At 42.5% G+C, this 24,306-nt stretch overlaps 2 protein-coding genes and 1 long non-coding RNA gene across 4 annotated transcripts; 2 read left to right on the plus strand and 1 right to left on the minus strand.

The window, feature by feature from the left end:
• Nucleotides 1-315: 315 nt before the first annotated feature.
• LOC148329898 (uncharacterized) lies at nucleotides 316-5,668 on the minus strand. The gene is made up of 3 exons (XR_015845098.1): nucleotides 5,548-5,668; nucleotides 4,531-4,628; nucleotides 316-923 (listed from the first exon to the last, which is right to left on the minus strand). It is a non-coding gene; the product is annotated as an uncharacterized LOC148329898 (long non-coding RNA).
• Nucleotides 5,669-6,146: 478 nt separating this feature from the next.
• sufu (suppressor of fused homolog (Drosophila)) lies at nucleotides 6,147-13,741 on the plus strand. Of its 2 annotated transcripts, none has more exons than XM_088305612.1 (12): nucleotides 6,147-6,495; nucleotides 6,795-6,929; nucleotides 7,726-7,862; nucleotides 8,478-8,620; nucleotides 8,927-9,012; nucleotides 9,299-9,371; nucleotides 10,297-10,450; nucleotides 10,524-10,620; nucleotides 11,470-11,604; nucleotides 11,876-12,014; nucleotides 12,370-12,438; nucleotides 12,522-13,741. In XM_088305612.1, the coding sequence occupies exons 1-12, from the start codon at nucleotides 6,347-6,349 to the stop codon at nucleotides 12,609-12,611; spliced, it is 1,407 nt and encodes a 468-aa protein (XP_088161738.1). In that variant the 5' UTR covers nucleotides 6,147-6,346; the 3' UTR covers nucleotides 12,612-13,741. The 2 variants fall into 2 exon arrangements, with proteins under 2 accessions (XP_088161738.1, XP_088161737.1); XM_088305611.1 differs by having other exon boundaries at nucleotides 6,148-6,495; nucleotides 10,294-10,450.
• An 827-nt stretch (nucleotides 13,742-14,568) lies between these two features.
• Nucleotides 14,569-24,306, plus strand: trim8a (tripartite motif containing 8a). The gene is made up of 7 exons (XM_088304788.1): nucleotides 14,569-14,904; nucleotides 16,029-16,660; nucleotides 21,171-21,266; nucleotides 21,388-21,621; nucleotides 22,124-22,155; nucleotides 22,517-22,632; nucleotides 22,704-24,306. The coding sequence occupies exons 2-7, from the start codon at nucleotides 16,088-16,090 to the stop codon at nucleotides 23,276-23,278; spliced, it is 1,626 nt and encodes a 541-aa protein (XP_088160914.1). The 5' UTR covers nucleotides 14,569-14,904; nucleotides 16,029-16,087; the 3' UTR covers nucleotides 23,279-24,306.

The raw sequence follows: 24,306 nt of genomic DNA on the forward strand, positions 1-24,306 counted from the left end.
TTGGCCATTGTGCGCAGTGTAGGTATGTTTTGCAACGAAAATGCTATTTATAGTTGCGGTGGAGAGTGTGGGGGGCGCAAATTGTTTTCTTCTTGCTAATAATTGAGAAAATTAGAGAATTTGGAAAAAGGACCAGAGGTGCGCATTATCGGTCCCGTCTGTGTTTTGAGGCCGACCCATTTGAGTCCAGTCCAGCGACGGGCGTCAGGAAAATAATTTCCAAGCAAGCATGTAGCCAAATAAATAAAATAAAAATAACAGGCCCACGCACAGTGTGGTGATCGGTGAAATAAAAACAATATGCCAATCCGCAGTTTTATTATTTATTTTGTGTCAGGTGTACGGCACCTGCGTTCGACGTGTTACAGGTCAGGCCGTTCTCAACGCTGTTTGGCTGACTCGGACTGACTGGGTGGGCCTGAGATACTGACAGGAACTCAAGAATACAGCCTTGTGAATTTGAAATTTGTGTATTTCTGAAAAAGCGTTAAAAATAGACTGACGCATGAAACACAAGTCCTACTGTGTATTCAAACAGTTTTAATAAACAAACGGAGTCTCATCACCGAGTCAACATGATTGCTGTTTTTTTTTTTCTGCCATACTTCCTCCCTAGAATAGACATGTTCCAGTAAGTGAGGAGCAGTTGAAAGGGAGCCGTTCCAGGTCTATTTAGACGCACCGGGAGCAAAGAAAAGGAAATGGGCTCAGTGACCTTTGCGAGTGATTTCCCCCGTGTTCAAACAGCAGCATGAAAGCCAGGCTTGTTTCTGAAGTCCAAGACAAAATGTCAATTGCAACTTACCCGACTGCCCGAGGATGTTGCTTGAAAGTGGATTCGGGCGACACGGTACGTCAGTGATCGGTCCGTCTCTGTGGGGTCTCTCGAAGACTCATTCTGGAAATTGCGTCATCGGCTACTTCTGTGAAAAAAAGAACAAAAAAAAGTGAAAAAAATTTAAAAAAAAAAATCCCTATTCTTGGGTGTGGTTTGTGTAAAAGCCACAAGATGTGACACATGCTGATGCCGGCTACATCCTGGAAAAATGCAAATAGCCATCCAGGAAATGCGGTGAAGTAACCTGTTCGCTCCTTTTGTTCAGAAATATGTATCAAGACTGGTCTTGTTAATAGACATCAGGAATTTTATTTTTTTTTTTTTTTTGGCTTCATGATCCGCTCACCTGTTGTGTATATTTGACATAACGCAATCAACTAACCGGGGGCGGCCCTAAAAAAGCCTCTTTTACGCAAGGGGGGGAAGCCTTGACAAGAAACAGGAGGCACAAAGTCGCCCCGGCGATATTCAACGTATTGGAGCTGGAATGTCAGGGCAGAGGAGTAAAGTGTGACAACTTCGACTGTTCCCGCCCTGTTGTGTTGCAAGCCATCGAAGCTGTTGCTGAAGTATTTGCCGTGTCTCACTGTGTGAAAGCACACACTGGTGAGGAGTGCCCCGTTTTGCTCGATTCTGTGTAAAATGGCCAAATGCTGTTATTTATTTACTCTGGGTTCTGAATTTTGTTTCCTTGTCGCTATCCTATTGAGCAATAATGTTGCTGCTGGAGTTGTGCCATCGCAGAGATCCGCGTAGTTGAAACTCAACTTTTCCATAGCTGACGTCATCCCCATGTTGTTCGCTAGAACACAACATAGAGCGACTGATTTTCAATACCCCATCCGCCCACATGAAATTAGAATGGCACTAAAAAGAGCTGACCAGCAAATAGCTCCAACTGATTTCAAAATGCTGTTGTTCAGGTGAAATATGTTTCCTTCCGGTCCTAAAAAGATAAAGTCAAATTTGTTCTGTTATGCACATCAGTATGAAGATGAATTACAACTTGACGACTGACCAGTGATTCCCAAAAACGCTGCAGAATTTTGTGGTTCGCCCTCAAGGCCACGGCGACCTTTGAGCACTTGCCTACGGTGGGACCCAACAGAAAATAGGGACTGGGGTGACCCGCAAATAAGCAAAAATCCGCATATAATTGACGGCCATTATCAATGTCAATTATAACCCCAAAAATTTTTGAATAAGCACGGATAAATAGTTAATAAGCGTTTTCCATAAGAGAAAAAAAAAAGTTAGGCTCCCAAATATCTAAAAGAAATGAAACGATAAATATTGCCTAACGGGCCGGTTCTAATTTAGTCTTGGGTTAACCCAGTGCTTCTCAAATAGTGGGGATGCCCCCCCCCCGGGGGCACGTGTGACCCTGGGGAATATGCTTTTTAATTTTTTTCCCCACTGTATTACCATAAAGTGTAATTACACCTCCACTCCAGTAGTTGGCAGTGGCGCTCTCATTGCCCATTTTGTGCTGCGAGTATTAACTCTACGGTGTAGGTTTGCTCTGCAACGAAAATGCTATTATTTAGAGTTGCGGCGGAGAGTGGGTGGTGGGGTGGGGGTGCAAAGTGTTTTCTTCTTGCTCGGGTGGGGGCAGAACAGAAAATAAGTGAGAAGCACTGGGTTAACCTACCAAGCATGTTTTTGGAACATTGGAGACAAACGGAGCACAGGGGGGCCATGCTTAGCCCGCACAAGAAGTTGAAATTCAAACTCCAAACCTGAGAAATGTGAGGAGGTCGTGCCAACCACTCATCACTGTGCTGCCGGCAGATTCAAATGTTTTAGTTTTTTTTCATCTACCGGCGATATTCACTGTTTTTCATACAGGAGTCGATACACTGAATCAACGGTGTCTCTGCTGGTTGCAACATCCAACCAACCCTGGTGATTCCTATGGCATTCCCTATTACCTACTCCTCCCCCAAAAGAAAAAAAAAAATCACACAGAACATACAATCACATTACACACTGCTTTTCGAGTACAAGTCTCAAGTTTCGGTTTGCATGCACCGGGTCAGCATGCGTAGCTGCTTCGTCATTGTCTCGTCACAGGCCGACAGCTGTATGCGAGCCTGTGGGGGAATTCCTGACTTCAACAGTAGACGCAGCCTTTCCCCTTCTTTATTTTATGAGAACAGGGGGGGGGGGGCGGGGCCCGTCAGATGGTTTTCCTCAGAAACTATTATGTGTTGATTCACAGTGTGGGGGCGTGCTGTTGACTCCCACTGTTTCCTTCTTACTGGGAAGTGACTGGCGAGTTTACCGAGCAGAGGGAGTGCATGAATAACCGATTGCGAGGAGGGCGGGCAGGAGGGAGGTAAGCCGGCTAGTGATGTGAAACATGATGGTATTTAAGGCCGGAGCAGGATGTCGAGTCACTACGCTGTACTCGACACGGGGACACGGAGCAGACCGCGTTTGTTTTTGGAGAACAGATCCCGTTGAGAACTGAAATGTAATATTTTTGACTATGCAAGACATTTAACCAAGAGAGGCAAGTATTAAAGCGGAAAACTAAACTCAACTCATTTTAAACAAGCTCAAAGGAAATAGTTGAGTTAAAACGTAGGTATTTAACTCACCTGAACTTTATCCTAATGATTCTCCATTTCCATTTTGTGTCCTGGTAGATGATTTAGGTTGTTGAACCGGTTGTTTGCCACTTCTGCTATAGGAATAGTTGTCGTTTCCTGGACATGCTCAGGTGTGGCCTTTCCTCAATTGTATTGCGCGTAACCTCAAAGACAGTGTTCTGAATGACTACTATCTTATCAGAAATTACAGTATCACTCTGCAACCAATCAAGTCAGTGGATGCATGAGAAGGAAAAAGCAACTATGCTCTTGTTTGTGACTGTATAACTTCCTCACAGTATTTTAACTCCAATCCGAAAGTTTTTTTTTTTTTTCCTGAGCGTAAGGTGCTTGTACCTTTTGAGTCACGTCATCCGGTGACCAGGGCTATCAGTGCTTGTATCAGGCGAGTGAAACCATTTCCAGGAATAACGAAGAAAAAAGAGGGCTGCAACGTGACCATAAGTGACTTTGTAGAGGTTTGACTTATTTCACTTTCATTTCAAAATGACAGTTTGGTGGTGTAATATACTGTGAAAGGTTTATGGGACAGGGTCATTTATTCGGCACTTGTGAGCCATAATTGTCGAGATTTGATTGGTCTCGATAACGTATTTTTATTGCTCATCAATCAATTGTACGTTGTATTGGGAAATCTTTGTCAGTCTGTTTGTTGCAGTATTTTTTTAGTTTGTGCGCAGAAAAGAGCAATATATGATGATATGCAGTTTCGGTTTTCAAACTTAATTCACCAACTCAAAAACTCTACAAGTGCCACCGTCAAAGCAAATATTAAAATACAATAATGTAGTAGGTATAGTAAGTATTGATCAAATATTAAAGATGTTGAATTCCCAAAAATGCAATTGAACATCATTTTGAATCACTGTAGCATCACACAGTCATTTCTAAACAATTAAAAACAAATCAATTGCCATTAAAAGTTAATGAAAATTAAACTTTGCTGAGAAAAATTTGCTTTTTTGGAAGTTCAGACAGGCTCTCCAGGTCACTACGAGCTTCATTCTGTTTGGTTATATTTCATTATTGTAATTATGTTTTAAAGCTTGTTATGAATAAAGTGATGCTTTCACTTACCACCAGAGGGAGCCCATGTACCATTAGTGCAATTCATACCACACTTTGAGAAGCACTGGCATCAAGGAAGGAACAGCATTTCTAATTTAGATGTTGATCTGAAAAGGAAAAAGAAGCAGGTTACATTCTGCACTCGTCGCTCGTGGTGAAAGATGGCATTTTTTATAATATAATTGTTCACATTTTAAGTCCTTGAATTTGTTAAATGACCTGTACTACTGATCGTGTTACAGTCTCTGTAAAATAAACTTCAGTGAATCGTAAATATTATGAGGACCTCATTTTCAAATGTGCTCCACTATGAGAACTGAATTCCATAGATGGTAGCATCTTCAGGTGTCATCTATGGGCTCAGTTCTTTTGGCATGGCACTAACAACGACATGGCAGCAGAGAATGGAAATACATTACAAAGGTACTGTCTTATGCTGAAAATATATCGAATGTAATAATCTGCTTTATAGCGATGTTCAAGCGAAATAAACATCGTTCTCTGTATTCAACTGTCTTGTTTGTTGTGTGGGATTTACAAGGGTTATGCGGTTCACAAAAGGATGCAATGATATTTCAAAGTAATTAAATAATAATTAAAAACTAGTTGATTGGAAAGTAATAAAGAGACCTCGGTGTCTGGTTGGGTGGCATTTTCAATTAACCACATACACATAAGGCCATGTGACACTCTCAGCGCCTTTCTACCAACGAATAGCTAACCTTACTGTCCTTCTTCTTTGACATCAATAACCTATCACTTTGTTTCATCAAATGTTATTTATATAGCACTTTTCATACATAAAATGCAGCTCAAAGTGCTGCACAATAAAAACATCCCAATTACAACAAAAAAACGAAAACCCACCCCCACTCACCCAACATACACAACACAAGACACGTCCACACGCACGCCTGAACTCACGTACACACAAAACACACACTATCACACAACCTGATAAACTGTTTTGGTAAAAAGAGTGAAAAACATGGCAAGGCGCAGAGAAACCATATGAGGAAAACATACCCAAGGTAGGTCATCCACGCTGAGAGGAATGACAGCCCACAGCCACAGGGAGCTCCACCATCACAGAGACCCCCGGCCCAGATTGACCGGGGTAGACTCTACACATGGTGCAGAGGCCCCCGGTCTCCCCCGGGCCTAAAGAGCTTCCGGGATGAGACCCCCTGTGACAAGGCCAGCCACACCTCCCAACGCGGGGGCCTACCATGAGGAAACACGGGAGCTAAAATAACAGTAGAAAAAACCAACAATCCTGAATTCAGAAAATAAAAGAAAAACTAAAAATGTGTGTAATAAAATCCTCAAATTCACTTTTCATACGGCAATTATTTACATGCCATTAGAAAAAACATTGAACGTAAAATTAAAATCAATTGTAATTATGTTATTACCACTAATTAATGCTATTCAGCTATGTGAAGTACAAGGAGCACACATATTCAAACTGTTAAATTTCAAGAGTATACAGTTGGCGTTGGACAACAACGTCGTAAAAAAAGCCAAGATATTATGAATAGTCGTCCTTTTTAACAAATCATAAACCCGAAACTACAAACGTCTCTCATTGGTTAATGGCGACGTCAGTCTATTACGTCACTAGGCACTACCAGCCAATCGCTGGCGTTTTCGGTGGGGCATGCTCAACAGGCTGGGCCCCATCTGGGCGACGGATACATCCAATCCATAACGGAGCTACATGGTTCACTAGAAAGTTTATTTTCCGAAGAGTCTTAGTTCATTTGGAATAGTAGCAGTCACGTTGTGGGTTGTAGCTTAATAAGGCTTGTTTCGAGGCCGTGGCATGGATGAAGTACGGCCTAACAGTGGTGCCCAAGCGCACGGGCTATCGTCACTGTTTCCCCCAGGACTGCAGGCTATCTATGGGGAATGTCGGCGACTGTATCCCGATCAGGCAAACCCGCTTCAAGTTACAGCCATTGTGAAATATTGGTAGGGAAACATTTCGTCTTTTCTTGTTCATATGTTCAGTCAGCTTGCGCTGTGCTTTGAGGGTGCCGGTGTAAAAAGTTAGCTCGGAAGCTAACACTACAGCTAAACGTTCGTCGTGATCTTATTCCAAAGTTTCCGAGCGTCCAATTGGTCAGGTTCACGCAAGACGAACAATCTGCACAACAAACACGTGAAGGTGCTAAATTGTTTGTCCACGCTCCTAGCATGGCCGTGTTAATTCACTTTGTTTGAAAGTGTAAACTTGGAGCGCAACGGCTCATTCTTGTGTTTTGTTGCAGGTTAGGTGGTCCAGACCCGTTAGATTACATTAGTATGTATCGAAATACGGGCAGTCCTGCTCAGGACGTCCAGGAGCATTGGCACTACGTCAGTTTTGGACTCAGCGACCTGTATGGAGACAACAGGGTTCACGAGTAAGTAGTAATGAAGGCTACCGTTGTTTACTACTTTGGCTTGTGCTAACTTTGCCTGCAAGGTCGGGGATGCAAAGCCTGCTTGGTTGTCCCATTTAATCCCATTGTTGTACATATTGGGGGTATATTTCATCTATATGTAATTATGTATCACGCTACAATAATGCAGCTGCAACAACCATACGAATATTATTGTAGTTTAAATACACTAGTTATACAATATTTGATATTGAGAGGTATACAGGCGCTGCAGCATGAGCCCATGGCATTTAATATTTCCACATAAAAATGAAAGCTTTCTAGTTGGAAACATCACACATGGTAAAGTGGAGTACAAGTAAGGTAATGCCTCTTCAATTTCATTCTTGAATCGGACGATGCAACATCTGGCCACATGTCGATCAATTTACCTTCTTAATATGACCACTGACAACTTTGCAGAGCACTGTTTTTTTTTAATTGTTTGACCTGCGGTGTATAAAAAAAATGTTAGTCACCTCAAGGTCTCGTGAGATGGAAAACTGAAAATCTTGCACTCTTTGCGTGGCAGGCTTCAATTACACTATCACCATCTATGTTTCTACATCAAAATACAGCTAAATATAGTTGGGGAGACCCCCGCTCTCTGTGTCTCAACACCTACTGTAAGTCCTCCTAATTAGCATGTTCTTCATTATCTCCCCCTCCAAGCTGTTCATTTGGTTTTGCATTGTGCTGCTGACAAGACTCATGCATATGAGAGGGACCCGAAAGCCCAACTGCTGTTTTGTTTTCTCACCACGTGTGTTTGTGTCAGATTCACAGGAACAGAAAAACCCAGCGGCTTTGGCTTCGAGCTCACCTTTAGACTGAAAAGAGAGATTGGGGAGACGGCACCGCCCACCTGGCCCGCTGAACTCATGCAAGGCTTGGCGCGCTATGTGTTCCAATCAGGTGAGAGGCAAAGCACAACGATGAGCCATAATTAATTTTAATCCTTAGAAGAAGAATAGAAAATAAAAAGCGACTAAGTTATCTCCCATATTCTTCTTCAACTTTAAAAAGCTGGCATTCAACCTCACATGGTGGTAGTATAAGTTGTTCTGCAAAGGTTTGGTTGAATTCTAAATAGTTCAAGCCAAACATAGATTGGAAGGGACAAAGAGACTTTTTGATCAATTCTGAAAGAAACCCGTTCTCTCCAGTCTCCCCATCGCTCAGCCCTCCAGCTGGGATCAATTTGCTCGTGGGTGGGCCTGCTGTCTTGAGTTCAGCCAATGCTGAACTCAACCCCCCCGCCTCCCTTTACCCCTACACATTTACCCCACAGCCAAACTAAACTTTCTGCATACTACCTCCCAAGCAGATGCAAATGTCGATTGACACTTTTCTTGTCATGAGGTGTCAACTTTTACCCTCACTGTCTTCTTTGTCCGTAACTGTTAACTCTGCTTTGAGTAGATAGATGATTACTCTGAAGTCGATCTACCCGCAGCCCCTCAGTAGTGGTCCAAATTCAAACTAACACACATGAGAGATGATTAAATTCTATTTTTCGTGTCGCCACAGAAAACACGTTTTGTAGTGGCGACCACATCTCATGGCACAATCCCCTGGATAACAGCGAGTCTCGCATCCAGCATATGTTGCTCACAGACGATCCTCAAATGCATCCCATTCACACTCCTTTTGGCGCCGTCAGCTTCCTGCAGGTGGGTTGAAATCTTTCATAGCATAGACAAAGACGGGGCGTTTAATTCATTACTTCAATCTACATTTTTCAGAAAGATAGTGGTTTTTTTCTTCTTTTTTTGTGGCTTAATGCATGTTTGGTTTGAGACAGAAAGCAAATCCCAGAAGGAGATTTTTTTTTTTTTTAAGAACTACTTGTTTTGAGTAATGTTATTGTCATTGGTGTTTTTTTTTATAATCTAAAGGTGGGAAATAGATTAAAATCAATCATTGTACTTTTGCAAAAAAACAAAAACAAATCTCATATGTTGTACTGTGGCCCGCAGATTGTGGGCGTTTGTACAGAAGAGTTGCAGGCGGCGCAGCAGTGGAACGGCCAAGGCATCTTGGAACTGATGCGAGGGCTTCGAGTGTGAGTTAAACTTAAAGGCATCTTACAATCTATTAATTTATTTTATTTTTTTTTGCCTGAAAGCTGCAAAAAATGTTTTCAGTATCTTTGTGGGTCAGTGTGACTGGGAATAGTCAAATCATTTGGCACAATTGCAAAGTGATTCGAAAAATAACTACTGCTTGTTTGAAGGAGTTAAATACAATTGATATTTTCATGTTTCCATACCTAAAGTGGAGAAAAGCACCTGCTTTGTGTTAAAACTGCTGTCTTGCGGAATTATTAATGACAGATGTTATGTATGTAGAGCTGGCGGTCCCTGGCTAATCACAGACATGAGGAGAGGGGAGACCATCTTTGACATTGATCCACATCTACAAGTAAGGCTGAATTACGTTCTGTCCACTCAGATAAAGCGACTGAGTAAGGGTTACATAAAAAATGAAGGGTGGGACACAATGTTTTTTATTGTAATACATGTCATAGTTATAGATAATTCATACTGTCAACGATCAAGTGCAAGTTTTCCCTTCTTGAGTCAGAAGCTACGCATGGCGTTAAGATTTGTGCCAATTATAAACACATAAAAAGAAATTTAGAGCACAAAAGCGTCTTTTCAGTGCACAAGAATCGCTCTTGTCAGTCGAGTCCACTGAAAGAGCACAAAAAAACAGAAAGAGGCGGGTTTTTCCAGATCGTAGCGAAAGGACATTTAGGAGAATTTGGAAATGGTGAACGACGAATGGTCGCGGTTCACTGAATCTCGATCTTTGCATAATCGCTGTCGTGATATTATCTTTGCTGCTACAGTATCATTAGTTACAATAAAATTAGATGTTTTAGTCGCTGTAGCGGAACTCCTAAAATTCTTTTTTCGTATACCAGTCCGTTTTGGTAAGAAGATTCGGTCTGGTATCTATTTTAGGATGGCTTTTAAGTGTCGTTTTCCATCAAGGGTTCAGATGCGAGCGCATTTGATCCTATATGACTTCTAAAAGCAAATAAAATGTAGGAGACACTGTATTTTAAACGTGTCGCCATAATCTTTTAAATCTCAAACACTGAAAATATAATGTGTTCAATATTTAGGAATATTTTTTTCAATAGTTTGATCCTCACATGATCAGTTTAGTTTAACTTTATAAACATTTAAATGGCCGCTGATAAGAAAAAGGCTCACCTTCCATTTTTTTAAACCCTAGCTTGTGACTTGACAAGAGTCTGAAGCGCCCCCTTTTGGTGCCTAATGCACCCTGCAGGCCTAGTGTTGAGGATTGCGTCTGTCTTGCTTGCTCATCCAAGCAGGAGAGAGTGGACCACGGCATCGAGGCGGAAGGCTCCAACTTGAGCGGGGTCAGCGCCAAGTGCGTGTGGGACGACCTGAGTCGACCGCCAGACGACGACGAGGACAGTCGGTCCATTTGCATCGGCTCGCAGCCTCGCAGGCTCTCCGATAAAGGTGCTGCTTTTTTGGGGGTGTGCTGGCAGTGCACGATAGGAGTCTTCCGCGCTGACCTTTTGTGCATTGACAGACACGGAACAGATCAGGGAGACCTTAAGGAAAGGCCTGGAGTTTAACACCAAGGCAGCACTGCCCCCCATCAGCAGCCAGAGACATGACCGACCTCAGTGAGTACACGCACACGCGTAGTCTTGCAAGGTCCATGTTAAATTAGTTGAAAAATAAAATGCAAATGATGATGATGATAAATGACTTTTTTTTCTTACAGTTCGGCAGAGATTGTATTTGCTTTTAGAATTGCATCATGGACTATAAGTTCCACACCTTTTTTAAATGTTGACCATGATGGTATCTCACCTGAAAAGTTTTTTGCAATGCAAGCCAACGGTTTGGAAGGTTTTTGTTTTGCGTTGAGTGGATTTATGAGCAAGTATTTGAGTGACAAATATTAAATGACAAGAAGCAGTTTGGCAAATGGTGAGCTAATTTACAAAAAGATGTTTACAGTGGACTCGCTATTGAGCGGGGGATAGCGGCCCACAAATAGTGAAAACCTGCATAGGAATGATACCTATGAAAATGCATTTTTAAACCTAGAATTTCTTTTTTTTAAAAAAACATTGATAGATGTTACTTACAATATGCATTTCCCCTAAAATGGGAGGAATAGGGCACAGAAGAAAACAAAACTATTTTAAAAATTGGGAGGAAAAAATTCAATGCTCCCAGTTAAATTATAAATGGAAAACATGAAAGAGAATATATTTTTTTGTATTTAACAGAACCACATGAGGTGCAACACTTTTGAGTTACGAGCATGGTCATGGAACAAATGAAACCACTGCATTGCAGCGCTTCTTCAAGGAAATTTTGTCCAACTGGTGCATGGTGATCCCCGGTTGCGCAGAAGCATTTGCGATACACCAGTTGTTTGCGTCACACAGCGACTTCCTCGCTGTTTATTGAAGCACATTTCACTTCCTCACTTATGTTTCCCTTTTTTTCTGTCTTCCCAGAAGTCGAAAGGACAGTTTGGAAAGCGAGAGCTCGACAGCCATCGTCCCGCACGAGTTAGTCCGAACACGACAGTTGGAAAGTGTCCACCTGAAATTTAATCAAGAGTCCGGCACGCTGCTTCCCCTGTGCTTACGGTACTGCACATTATACATTTTAAAATGAGCTTTGTATCGCTTTGGTTTTACACTTGAACTATTTTATGCTGAAGAAGAACATGGTAAAATCGTGTTCATGACAACACTGGCTGTGTGTTTTGTCAATTGGCCAAATGATTTGTACCAAGGTAGAAATGTACATTTTCCGTCTTACCGGTAGACCTCTTCCCATGTCTGCACTACGAGTCGTTTGCGTATGTTCTCACTGCTTCCTGAGTTGCATAAGAGACTTCCAATGTATTTGTTACAGGGGCCGCTTGCTGCACGGCAGACATTTTACTTTCAAAAGTATCAATGGCGACACGGCCATTACGTTTGTGTCTACTGGGGTGGAGGGAGCCTTCGCTACTGAGGAGCATCCATACGCCGCCCACGGCCCCTGGCTTCAGGTACGAACACAAATGTGGGAGTTTGTTGTTCGATTTTTTTCCCATAAAGTACACTATCATCGCTGTCTGGCAGAAACATCGTATGTGCTCAAATTATTTCTTTTTTTTGATGACATATAATTACTATATTTTTTAGAATTATAAAACATCATTATATATTAAGTGAAAATTGTTAAAATATGAAATGATTACGCCGCGATGATGTGTGCATCCATGTTTATGTTCCTTGGGGAACTATGCAACTAATTTGTTCCTCCATGTTTCACACAGTCGTCCCTTGTAGTTTGTTGTGAACACCACTTTCATTTTGTAATTTGCGTATTTTAATGAATGACTATCTATGCTCCCTGTGTAGATCTTACTGACTGAAGAGTTTGTGGATCAGATGCTCGTGGATTTGCACGATCTGAACACTCGTGAGGATGTGAGTAAATCTTGGCAAATTGTATGTTTTTCGCCTTCATTTTGTTTTGACCCACTTAACTCTCGTTTCTCTCGTTGTGATAGGCAAAACTACCAAAAGAGTACAGTTGGCCAGAGAAGAAGCTGAAAATCTCCATCCTACCAGACTGTGTCTTTGATAACCTTCTGCAATGAGCCGGAGATGCTTGATCACTACAAGAAAAAAACAAAAACATTGTCAAAACCTGCACGTCCACATGCTCAGAGGACGTTGAAATGTCTTCGCTAAGGAAACGTGAACTCCAAAAGACTTACTAGTCGATCTGGGCGGATCAGAGTCTCCGGTACAAATTACAGACGTCGTTAACGCAGTTTAGCCATGCAGGTGTCACATCACAAGCAATAACTTGTGTTGTATTTATTTCAGTGGCCAGAGTAGAGACGAAAAAAAAGTCAGCTACTGAACCATTTTTAACATGTTTTCTTTGCTGTGTGTGTACGTTTAACAAATGCTGGACATTTTTTTTTCCTGTTATGATGCCAAAGGTAATGTCAGTCACTCGGTGCAAATGCTTCGACTGAGTGAAATAAGCCAACATTTCTTGTCTTTCTGGTATAGCTGACTAATGCTTTAGATACGTTGCTTTACGCCAAGGTTTTGTATCGGAGGAGTGAGGAACCTTTTTTCTATCAGGGGCCATTTCATTTGACATCAAGTTCTCCTAAATGTATGAAATATAATATCAACAATTCCTCTGAGGTTTGTTTTGTTTTTAGCATTGCCAGTTCAAATGTGTATATGGCTGTAGGTTCTTCACCCGGTTTACGTTTGTAATGTCTCCATTTGCTTGTGTTACGTAATAACTTGTCTGTTTTAGTGTATTAAGATGGCAATCTCTTCAGTGTTATCTCCAGCGGCCAGCGCGGATGAAAAGGTTTGGATTCTTGTGTTGTCCTTTGTACAATCAGTTTGACAAGGAGTTGGAGCAAAAACTCAGTGCCTCGAATTGGAACGGACCACACACACACACACACAACAATATGTTGACTCAGTCAGCAATGACTTTTACTGTGGCATGAGCTGTCCAGATTTGAATCTTGATGACACAAAAACTGAAAAGACAAATTTTACTACATTGTCTTTTTAGACTGTGTGTCCTGTTACGCCAGTTTTTTTTTTTAATCAAGTGATAAATACAGATATTGTGGTTTTGTTATTTGCCATTTTATTTGACTGAACTTGCCGATTATAATCCCAAGTGCATTAAAGAGTATTTACATTTATTTGTATTTACACAAATAAAGCTGGAACACTGACAAATGAACATCTGATGTACTTTTGCCTGATAAAAGCATTATTTGGCTTTGATTTATGTACTGGAAATGCCGGTCTCCCAAAATAAATTGTCCATAGGTGTGCATGTGAGTGTAAATGCCTGTTTCTCTATTTGTGCCCGGGGTCCCAAATAGGACATGGATGAATGCTGTTAAATGTATCCCCATTGACAGATGATTCCACTATTTTGTGATTCAAACTAAAAATAAAAAGCTAAATAAACAGACAGATATGTATCCCATGGGGTGATAATTTGTCACAGCAGCAATATTCAAAATCACAAGCAGAGAAAAAAATACAAAAACAGTTTTAGATGATCCATGGAAAACAGAACACAATCTAATCTTCCAGGAGCATGGTTAATTGCGGAAATGTTAGAAATATACATACATCCGGCATTGTTATTGAAATGTTGGCCCAACCTTCAAACCTGCACCTGAGATGGATGTCATTTCACTCACATGCTGCAGTACCACGTGTACTGCTACAAAGTGCTGGAACTCGAATTATTTGACTAATTGTCCAAATTTGAAATATGATTTGCAGTCAAATCCCTCCGGAATAAAAGAAGCATATTCTGTGCGTATGTGACAATCATTACTAATTTATAGATATTAGCCTCGTAAAAATGGTAAGCTTCTGTTCTCTTTGAAATCACATTTACACGCTGTATGTTGTGCTTATGAATTTATTGTCAATATTTCATGGGTCCCGGAGGGGTCTCGGCTCATAAAAGTGATTGCTGCTGACTCCCGGCCTGCTGGCCTCTGCGCCCGCCCCCTCCGGGGCTCCTCCCCACCCCTCCCCGCGTATGTATCAACTCTGACGGGTCACATTAGCGAGAGGGGCCGGTGTGTGTGGGCGCACGCAGCTCCCTTTATGACGACTTCCCTCCCCTTCCTTCGTGCTTTTCGTGTTCTTTGATGGTTAGTTGACGAGCCAACGCAACAGTTACGCGACGTCGAGGAATGCAACGAGTTTGGTTGAGAAACAGATCAAACAAAAGGTAAAGGCTGCCGCTCGTTGGGTTTGGTGGGCGAGCTGCTGCGATCTCGGCAGCGGAGGAGCTTGGCTCTCATCGCGGGGCTTGGACGACGAAGAAGCCGCGAAGGTGCGCTGGAGTGTGCGGAGGACATGGAAAGCCGATAGTTGGTACGTCGTTTTTGTTTTTCTTCTAACCGGATAATTCCAACACTAATGTTCGCTGACAGGAAGCTAAGATGTGACGTTGCCAGTAATAACAAACAGAAACGTCAACGGAGCTCACCGTGACATTTCTGTCGAGAGCAAAGTGACATCGCCCCCCCCATCCCCCAATCCCATTCGATAAGGAAATGCTTATAATGGATTGCCTATAATGATCAACAAGAACAACAAAAAACGCTATTAACTGTAGTTCCATAATTAATAATAAAATAACTATTTAAATACGATAATTTTCAGTTATCGCCCCCCCCCCCCAAGTTAAATTTCCATCACTGTAGGATTTGTTTTATTCTTCTATTGTGCCTTGCATACCCTTTAAATTAGCATTGCTAGAACTTTTTTTGAATTTAGTTTTTTTCGGGACTACCTGAATTTATCATTTTAAAGCCGTCTAACTTCAAACTTCACTGTGATCATGACGTCCCATCTCCTTCCCGTGCCATCCGCTTCGCGTAACAAAGCGTCTGGAGGAATAAGGGGGGGTGTGGGGGGTGGTATTTTGTAGTTTTGTTTTTAATTTTTCAATGTTTTGTCACGTGCGCTATAAAATGCTTGTTGCTGTCGCCGCTATGGTGAAGGCGCTATATAAATAAAAGGTAAGTTAAGTGATACTGTGCCCTTTAAACAGGGGCGGAGCGGCCCCCCCTTGTCATTCTCTGAAATAAAATGCACACATACCAATTTTGCCCAGTGCACTCATAAGACAAGGAGGAACGAACTAATGCTAAGTAGAAGTGTGAAAAAGGAATGTATATCAGGTCATTGTGCTTTTTTGATATGATTTGAATGAATGACCCACTGATCGCCGTATACAAAATGGCGTTGACCGTTGATCGCTCTCATTGGCTTTTGGGGTTCAGGTTGGAATGGTAGAGTGGGATTAAAAAAGCTTGACTTTAACTTATTGTGAGGTACTACTTACCAACAACCCATTACATTTGAATTATTTGAATTTATTGATGTTTTGTTCCACCTGCTTTATAAAAGGAATTCCAGAATCCTGTGTTCGTTTTACATCTTGAAATGTTTTTGCGTCTTTGTCATAAGAATGTCTTTTTTTTTTTCAACAGTGGTATATCCCAAGGAACTTATTCCCTACTTGCCTTGAGTGTTTGGAGCAGTTGCAGCCATGGATGCCAGCTGGAGGAACTGTTTCGAGGAGGAGCTTCTGTGTCCCATCTGCCTGAATGTTTTCGAGGAGCCAATCCAGCTGCCATGTAAGCACAACTTCTGCAAAGGTTGCATCTCAGAGGCGTGGGCCAAAGACAACGGCGCCGGGGTTCGCTGCCCTGAGTGCAACCACGAGTATGAGCAGAAGCCGTTACTGGAGAAGAACTTCAAGCTGGCCAACATTGTCAAGCGGTTCAACGTGTTGGACTCGGAGAAGTCCCCGACGGCGCTGCACTGCGTCCTGTGCAGGCGAGGCCCTCCGCTGCCCGTCCGAAAGGTGTGCCTACGCTGCAAGGAGCCCTGCTGCCAGATACACGTGCATACGCACCTGCAGCAGCCGTGCGTGGCCCCGGGGCACCTGCTGGTGGACGCCGAGGAGCTGAGCGCCTGGACGTGTCCCAGCCATGATGAGTACAGGCTGCTCCACTGCGAGGAAGAGCAGGTGGCTCTGTGTCCCTTCTGCTGCATCTCCCACTGCAGCGCCCAAAGACACACCGTCTGCGATGTGGACACACAGCGCATGCACATGCAGGTAAGCGCCACGTATGAGATCGCACGCGTCGAACCTTGGTCATGCAGCCCATGCCTTGCGCATTAGATCAATCTGTAATGCGTCCATCGGAAGTGATGAACTTCCAGTTTAGATAAACATAGATCTGCATGAGCACTGCGCTCCAGCTAAAGTCTATTAGCTGTCAATAAAAAAATGACAGCGTTCAGGTCAGATATTGAGGACCCTATGCAATGCAAATGCAATAAAAGGCCAACCCGTAAATGTATAGATGCCAAAGTCGGGTTTGGCTTGAGAATCATTTTGGTTTTGGTGTCGGACCCATGCATAGGGTGACATATGTTTTCCCTTTCCCGATGAGAATGTTGAAAGCTCACATAAAGTTCACAGAGCTCCAAATGAGATGTTTTTTGGTGCAAATTGTTGCTGGGGCGGAGAGCTATTATTGGGACAAAAGATGTCTGTTCAGCCTTTTCCACAGCTGCTCACCACACAAGTATACGCACACACCCACCATGTATTCTCTCACAGCTGTATGTGCAAAACGGTCAACAGATCCGTCCAGGATTCTCTTCCCACATTAACGTTGTCCACACCGATGAGCGCGCATATTTCTCCATGCCACAAAGTTTGGAGTTTTGCATGCAGGGTTGTTTAACTCATTTAATGCCAGAATTTTTCACGAGAGGAAACGCCTCAATTCCCGCATTTTTCTGGATTTTGACTGATTTTGCGAGGCCAATAGAATACTGTGTTCTAATGCTATAAAAACACAGAGTTATGACGCAAAAAAAAAAAAAGGCTAAGACGTATAAATACGTCTTTGGGAGGCAGGGACTACATTTTTGAAAACATATATGTATGTCTTATGGATTGAATGAGTTAATAAAGTATAGGAGCGGATTCATTTGACCAAGCCCTCCGAGAGCATGGTGGAAAGCCTACGGCCCACGGGCTGCATATGGCTCGCCAGAGTATATGATCTGGCCTGCCCTGCAATTTGAAAAACAAATAAAACTTAACTGTTGGGAAAAAACAAACTGGCTCTTGATAGGAAAACGGTTCACCACCCGTGTCCTAGAGGGAGCTGTGGTCTATTTTGGTTGAAAACCTTTTAGATTCCCTTGGCAGCTGTCTTGTTGCTTTTGGGATAAACAAAGATGGAAATACCAATGTGACTATGTTCATATCTTTGGTTATCTTTGGCTGAGTGGCTCTCAAAGGAGACTTTGAGAGTGGCCAGATACAAGAAAGGCCGAGTAATAAAAGACTAATGTCATCCCAGGGACTGATGAAGGAGGAGTCCTCCCACGCAAACCTCACCTTGCCTTTCTCAGCAGGAAACTTGATTTCACCCCCCCCCCTCCAGTATCTTGCAAGTGCACTGGAATGAATCGGTCTGTTGGATGACATCAGCTGTCTGTTGATTATGAAAGAGGCTCTCTGTTCATTGACCCTGAGGCTCTACGTTTGAACATGAGCTTCCTGGCAAACCGGTGGCTGTGCAATGCATTAATAGGACAGTGGGGAAAGTGACCCTTGTTGGATTTAATCTCGATAAAGGTAGGCTTTCTCACTCGCCAACCAGAGAGTGGCCCTCGTGTTCCGCTTCAAGCACTTAATCAGACAAAAGGAAACTTAAGGAAACAGGAAGACACGTAGACTAGGTGTTCTCAGTTTGTGATGCCAACTCACCTCGAAGGAGTCATTGCAAGTTCTAACTCGGTTCCCTCTATAAACGTTAAGGCAGTACAAAGGAGTGTCAAAGAGAGTAGTGATAGACCGATATGCTTTTTTCAGGCTCGATGCAGATTATTAGTGGTCATGGAGGCAGATTACCGATATTTGAAGTCGAAATGGGGTAAAATGGTGTCAAAATTGTGAAAAATAAAAACTCCAAAACTTGTCTTAGGTTACATGCGTTTCATTTACTGCCATAGACGGCCAGAGACGTTTTTTTTTTTTTTACTCAGCCGATAGTGAATGAGTTAAGCACATATATATTAAACACCTTCAGTGATTGACATCATGTTAAAGCTATTTCTTTTAGGTTATAGAAAATAGACAACTTTAGTTTTAAAAGTCGAACAAAAAGTGCAGGGAGCTCCCATGTCACATATGCAGCTGCCGCCTTCACCATACTGACTTTCTGAATAAGCGGGAAAAGTGACATTTTTTGGTTCAAATGTTGCTATCACCTGTAGTACTCTGCTGTTGGAAGGTTTTAAATTGTAAATATACCACAAATTAAGAGTAATCTCCGTAAATTCTGCAAATCTTGGCTCCTCCCCAACATACCAAATTCTTCATCGCCGATGTATTTCTTCAACATACAGTGCTAACTTCAAATAAGAGTTGAATTTGTTCCTTGATTACGCTCATAACTCAAAACACTTATATTGCAAATAATCATTTCATTGCTAATCCTATTTTGTGGCATCTTTGTGCACTCAACCACAAAGAGTTGAATTTTCCAGCAAATTGCTGGGGATAAGTTTTACATTTAAAAAAATAAATAAGGTGAATAACTGAATTTGTGAATAGTAACTCCAAATAAGAGGAGTCTATTGGATTCCTTTGTGCAAGCATATGTAACGTAGCTTGTGTGGTTGCTTTCAACTTAATTTTTTTCATAATAAATAACAAAAAATTATAAACATATTTTTTAAATTCTATGACCTGTTTGGTTCCAACTTATTTTTCCTAAAAAAATAACAAAAAATTATAAATGTATTTTTTAAAATTCTATGTCCATCTCCGTCTGTGCTCCAATGGAGATCGCGAGCAGTTTTATCGTGCTCAAAACAAGACTATTAAAATACGTATTTAATAACAGAATTTTGGATTGGCTGATTAAATTGGGCATTTTGTTGCATGTGGTAAAGGCGAGTACCTCTCGACGAGTCCTGCTTGTCAAATTGCAATTTGTTTCAAATAATGAAAGACTTGTGAATGCAGTCTCCTTGGTGCACTCGAAGCACTCGTCATCACTGAGATGAGTTGCAGTGTTGTTGTAGTTTGAGTCTAGTGGCTTGTTGTGGGCAGCTGAAGAGGCCGGTTGCTGTGATACAACGTTCGCTGGAGACCGCAGGAATGTCCTCAATCTCCCCCATTTTTTTGGGCTCCAAACCTTCTCTCTATTGCTTCCTTTTTGTGTTTCTCACTTTCCTTCTCGGACCCCGGCGGCCCGTCCGCAGACACGACGGTGTCGCTGCGGCAGAGCCCAAACGGCAACAACAATGACGGACGGGAGCGATGCATGTGGCGAGCGAGAGGAGAAAGCAGAGCGGGGCTAGTCAGCGTCTCCTCCCCCACATGCACGTTAGATAATCCAGCAGGCTTTGTTTGCACTCTCTTCTATTTGGTACGCAAGTGGCTTTTCCATGCACTAGCAAGCTCATTAAAGAGTGCCCCCCCCATGCTCTCGGTCATCAATCAGCCTGAGACTGTACATTGATTTCCATCTGCAGCCCTAAACCAAGAAGGATTCTGTTTAGTTGTTCACGCACTGTGGGATTCTTTGGAGTGTGCACACAGGAAGTGGGCCGGTTCCCAAAAGTGGACAGCTGGGGTCAGGTGGATTTGTGCAGTTGTCAGTGTTCTCATAGCTGAATGTTTGCTTTTGTGCCGGGCAGCATTTGCTTCCTGTGTTCCACTCGGGATTTTGGAGGCGGTAGATGATGTGACTCATGAGCTACCAAGCAGGCAGTATTGTTTAGTTGTCTTCAGGTTGTTTGCTTTGTTCGAAATGAAAAAAAAACAACAACATATTTACTCAATAGGAGAAAAGAAAGGGGGAGCCCTTTACACTGTTGTTATAAACAAAAGCAAAATTACTATTCTGTAGGAATGCGGTAATTCCGCAATTGAGCTTTAATGCAAAACTAAACAGCAACAGGAATCACACCCATTGTATCATTTAATATAAGGCATGCTTTGTTTTTAAAAACGACACTAGAACGAATGCTCAAGTCAATAAGAAATCCCATAAACGTGCCCATGGAGAGTTAGCATTAACATCTGGGAGTGATATGTCGTCACATTATGAATATTCACACACAAACGCTGCAGCAACACACACTGACAGGTAACAGACAACTTTCGTTTTCGACTTTTCTTATCTCAAGGTGCTTTCTCCATGCAGCCGCGGCTAAGAGGCAAATGCGTGCGCAGCTGGCATGTTTTTATTTTTTATCTTTTAGTGGCTCCGGCCTTCCTGCCTGAAATCAAAAATCCCTTTATTGTCATTGTACAGTGTGCAACGAGATTAGAGAGCTCGTCCAGCCCTACAAGTGGGCCGTCTTTTTTTTTTTTTTCAAGATACCAACCGTTGTTCAACTTAATTTATTCAAGCACAGACTTGCGATACGAGCAACGCTTTTAATTAGCGGCAGCTTGGCAAATAGTGAGCAATTCATCAAACAAGTGGCTTCAAGTTGTTCAATGCCACTCCCTGTCGGAATTTACTGTCAAACTACGCATTTGTCATTCTTCTCTTGACTTATCCGTCTCCCGTTGGTTGTCTTTACAGGCCGCACTAATGAGGCAACAAGACAGACTGGAGGATCGTGTTCAGAACATCGATGAGCACATGACCAAGCTGGAGTCCGACAAGACACTGATGAAGGTACACTAAACTGCATACGCCCTTCTGGAGACAACCGTTAACGTCTTGACGTTTGAACTCAGTCTTGTTTTATCAAGTCGCCGCATGGCGTCGTAAAACAACCTGCCCTACCTCTCCACAGGATGCAGTTTCAGACCTGAAGGAGCGAGTCAGGGACCAGTACCAGCGGATGCACAGCTTGCTGGAAGCCAAGCAGTGTGAAAGTATGCAGATGCTGGAGCGAGCATACAGCTCATACAGGAGGAAAAACTCCCAGCAGGTTTTGCAGCTCAACGAGAGGCGGCAGCAAGCGGAAAAACTCTTGAGCTCAGTACAGGCGTTCTTTCAAAGAGCCGACAACATCAACTTTATGAAGGTTGGTGTCGTTTTCGGTTTTTTCTCCATCCAAACCACATAAGATTAAGGACGGCGACAACAGATCCTGATGTCGTTTTTATTCTAGACAAGATGACAAGATGAAGATATTCTTTTCTAGAGTATCGTATTCGATTCCATTCCTTATTCCGTCCAATCCGGTTGTATCGCTTTATTGCATCTTTTTATTTATCCTCGTCCTTGCCAAGTGTTTCCGATTAATGAATGGATAAATTTCTAAAGTTCCTAATTTTTTTGTGTCTGTTCAATCATAACCTATTATTTTGTTTCCTGTCATGTATGATTAGCTGCTGTTTGCATATTGTCATAATTGCAGTTCATATTTTAGGCTATCCTATAGTTTATTGTTGCGTCATCATCATCAACACACACATTCCTGTTTTAAATGAATACTCTTGCTAAGGTGACCGAGTCTTGCATTTTTCTTGAGAATATAGAAGCGGATTTTCTATGCTAATTGACTTGTGTCCCTTCGTTTGCAGAACACAAAACCTTACCAACTGCTACTTGACAGGTAAGCACGAGATTTTCCATTTGGTTTCAACACACCACCCCGGTTTCCTCCCACATTCCAAAAATACGCATGGCAGGTCGATTGGACACTCTAAATTGCCCCTAGGTATGAGTGTGAGCACGGATGGTTGTTTGTCTTCGTCTGCCCTGCGATTGGCTGGCAACCCGTTCAGGGTGTCCCCCGCCTGCTGCCCAAAGACAGCTGGGATAGGCTGCAGCACGCCCACAACTCTTGTGAGGGGCTTTGATAATGGATGGATGGTTTCGCATCAGAAAAAAAAAAGAAATCCATCTTAACTGGTTAGATGAATGTTTAAATATATTTGTGTAATTGGTTGTTTCAATTGCACCTATGCTTTTAGGTCCAATTCACAGCTGAGCTGTCCTGTGCCTCCGCTCTCAGTGGGCCAAATTAGCGCTCATCATTTCTTCTCGGGCCTCTCAACACAGGAAAAGAATCTGCGCAAAATCCTGGAAGGTAGGGCGGATTTCGAGATAGATAGATTAAATATATAAGAGAGAGACTTAATTATGTCTTGTCATTATCAGAACCTGTCAATGAGGCGTATATCCTCGAGGTGAACTCAGTTGGCGCCCGCTCAGGGCTCAATAAGAGGAAATATGGCATGGCTTTCCTGGAGAGTACAACAGAAAACTCCACTTCCCAGCATCCCCCGACTTTGCTCTACCCCAACAAAATGCCTCTCCTGACTGAACCCAGCCAGCGCGACTCAACTATATTCTCCTCTGATGCTCTGGGCCAGAATGTTCACTCTGGTCAAGGCCACAATCACTTCCTGGACACTTCGGACATTCATGTGGTGGGCCAACACTCGGGGGCCATTTTCTCTCCACACCTCCGCAGCGGGAGCGCGTCCCAACAGGTTGTGTACGAAGGAAGGAAAGTCCTGATGTGTTCCAGGCCTGCAGCCGCTCGAGCCCTTTACCCGACGCACGACTCGTTCGCCCCCATCAACTCTCAGGAGTTTGGCCCCATACCTGGTAGCCAGCCCTTGCAGCATTTACCCATGAGGGGACTGATGGAAGCCTCACAGACATCCAGGCGCTCGGACTATTTTGGCTTGTACGGTCAAGCGTCAACCAAGCATTACGGGACCAAGTAACCAAATGGCAGAAACAACACCAGGATTAAGAATACATTCGGCAGACACTTGATTAGGGAATACATGCAAAACCTGAAGGGGTACAATACTAGAGCTGGTTAAACAATTTTGCTTTCACGATGATCATCATGCACACGAATGAAGCATTTAATATTTATTATTGTGGTTCACAAATGTGGAGAACTGCAATGCATTATACTGAATGCTACTACTAATATTTTATGCACTACATTATTCAACACAAAATGATTAAATTAGCAGTATTTTTTTTATGCAGGCTGAACAGTGAGAGGCCTTACAGTTCTAAAGTTGAGAGTTTGAATCTGGCCCCCTCGCACATTACAAAAACATGCAAAGTAGGTTCACTGAAGACTGATTGTGAATGATTGTCTATGTGAATGTGCACTGTGATTGGCTGGTGACCAGTCCCGGATGTACGCCACCTTTCACCCTGTCCAGCTGGGACAGGCTCCAGCACACCCACGACCCTCATGACGGCAAAAATATGCTATCGAGTACTTTTGATATAGCTCTTGTATTGGATCTAATTGTCCAAGTGTACCTAATAAAGTGTCCCATTAGTCGTTGACATGATTACATAAATTAATGCAAGATTGGCACTTTCGTATCTAGCAAGATCATCCCTATTATGATTTATGAATCTGTTTGATTCCCTTCCACAGCTTTCTTTTTTCTTTTAGTCAACTCATCTTGACATTATGTGGATGATACCGTTTACTCCGAAATCAATGCAGTCAGTCAGTCAAACGTATGTCAAATTGAATAGTGAATAATAAAATAAAAACAGACAGTGCCTAACAAGACTTGAATAGTATGCTCTTATTTTGATGTTTTATTTCCTGTTGGCTGCTAAAAACATGCAAGAATGCTCTTAGGCACTCCAAAGTCGTCGTGGCTTTGAACAAACACTGGAATACAGATGCTTGTGAGGATTTTAATACATTTGTAAAAGCTTCAAAAAAACAGAATCAGTGGATATTCGGAATAAACTTTCAGTGGAATGGGGA

Source organism: Idiotropiscis lumnitzeri, chromosome 9, assembly GCF_059441095.1.
Source record: "Idiotropiscis lumnitzeri isolate Australia: NSW breed Sydney's pygmy pipehorse chromosome 9, RoL_Ilum_1.0, whole genome shotgun sequence".
Lineage (NCBI taxonomy): Eukaryota > Metazoa > Chordata > Actinopteri > Syngnathiformes > Syngnathidae > Idiotropiscis > Idiotropiscis lumnitzeri.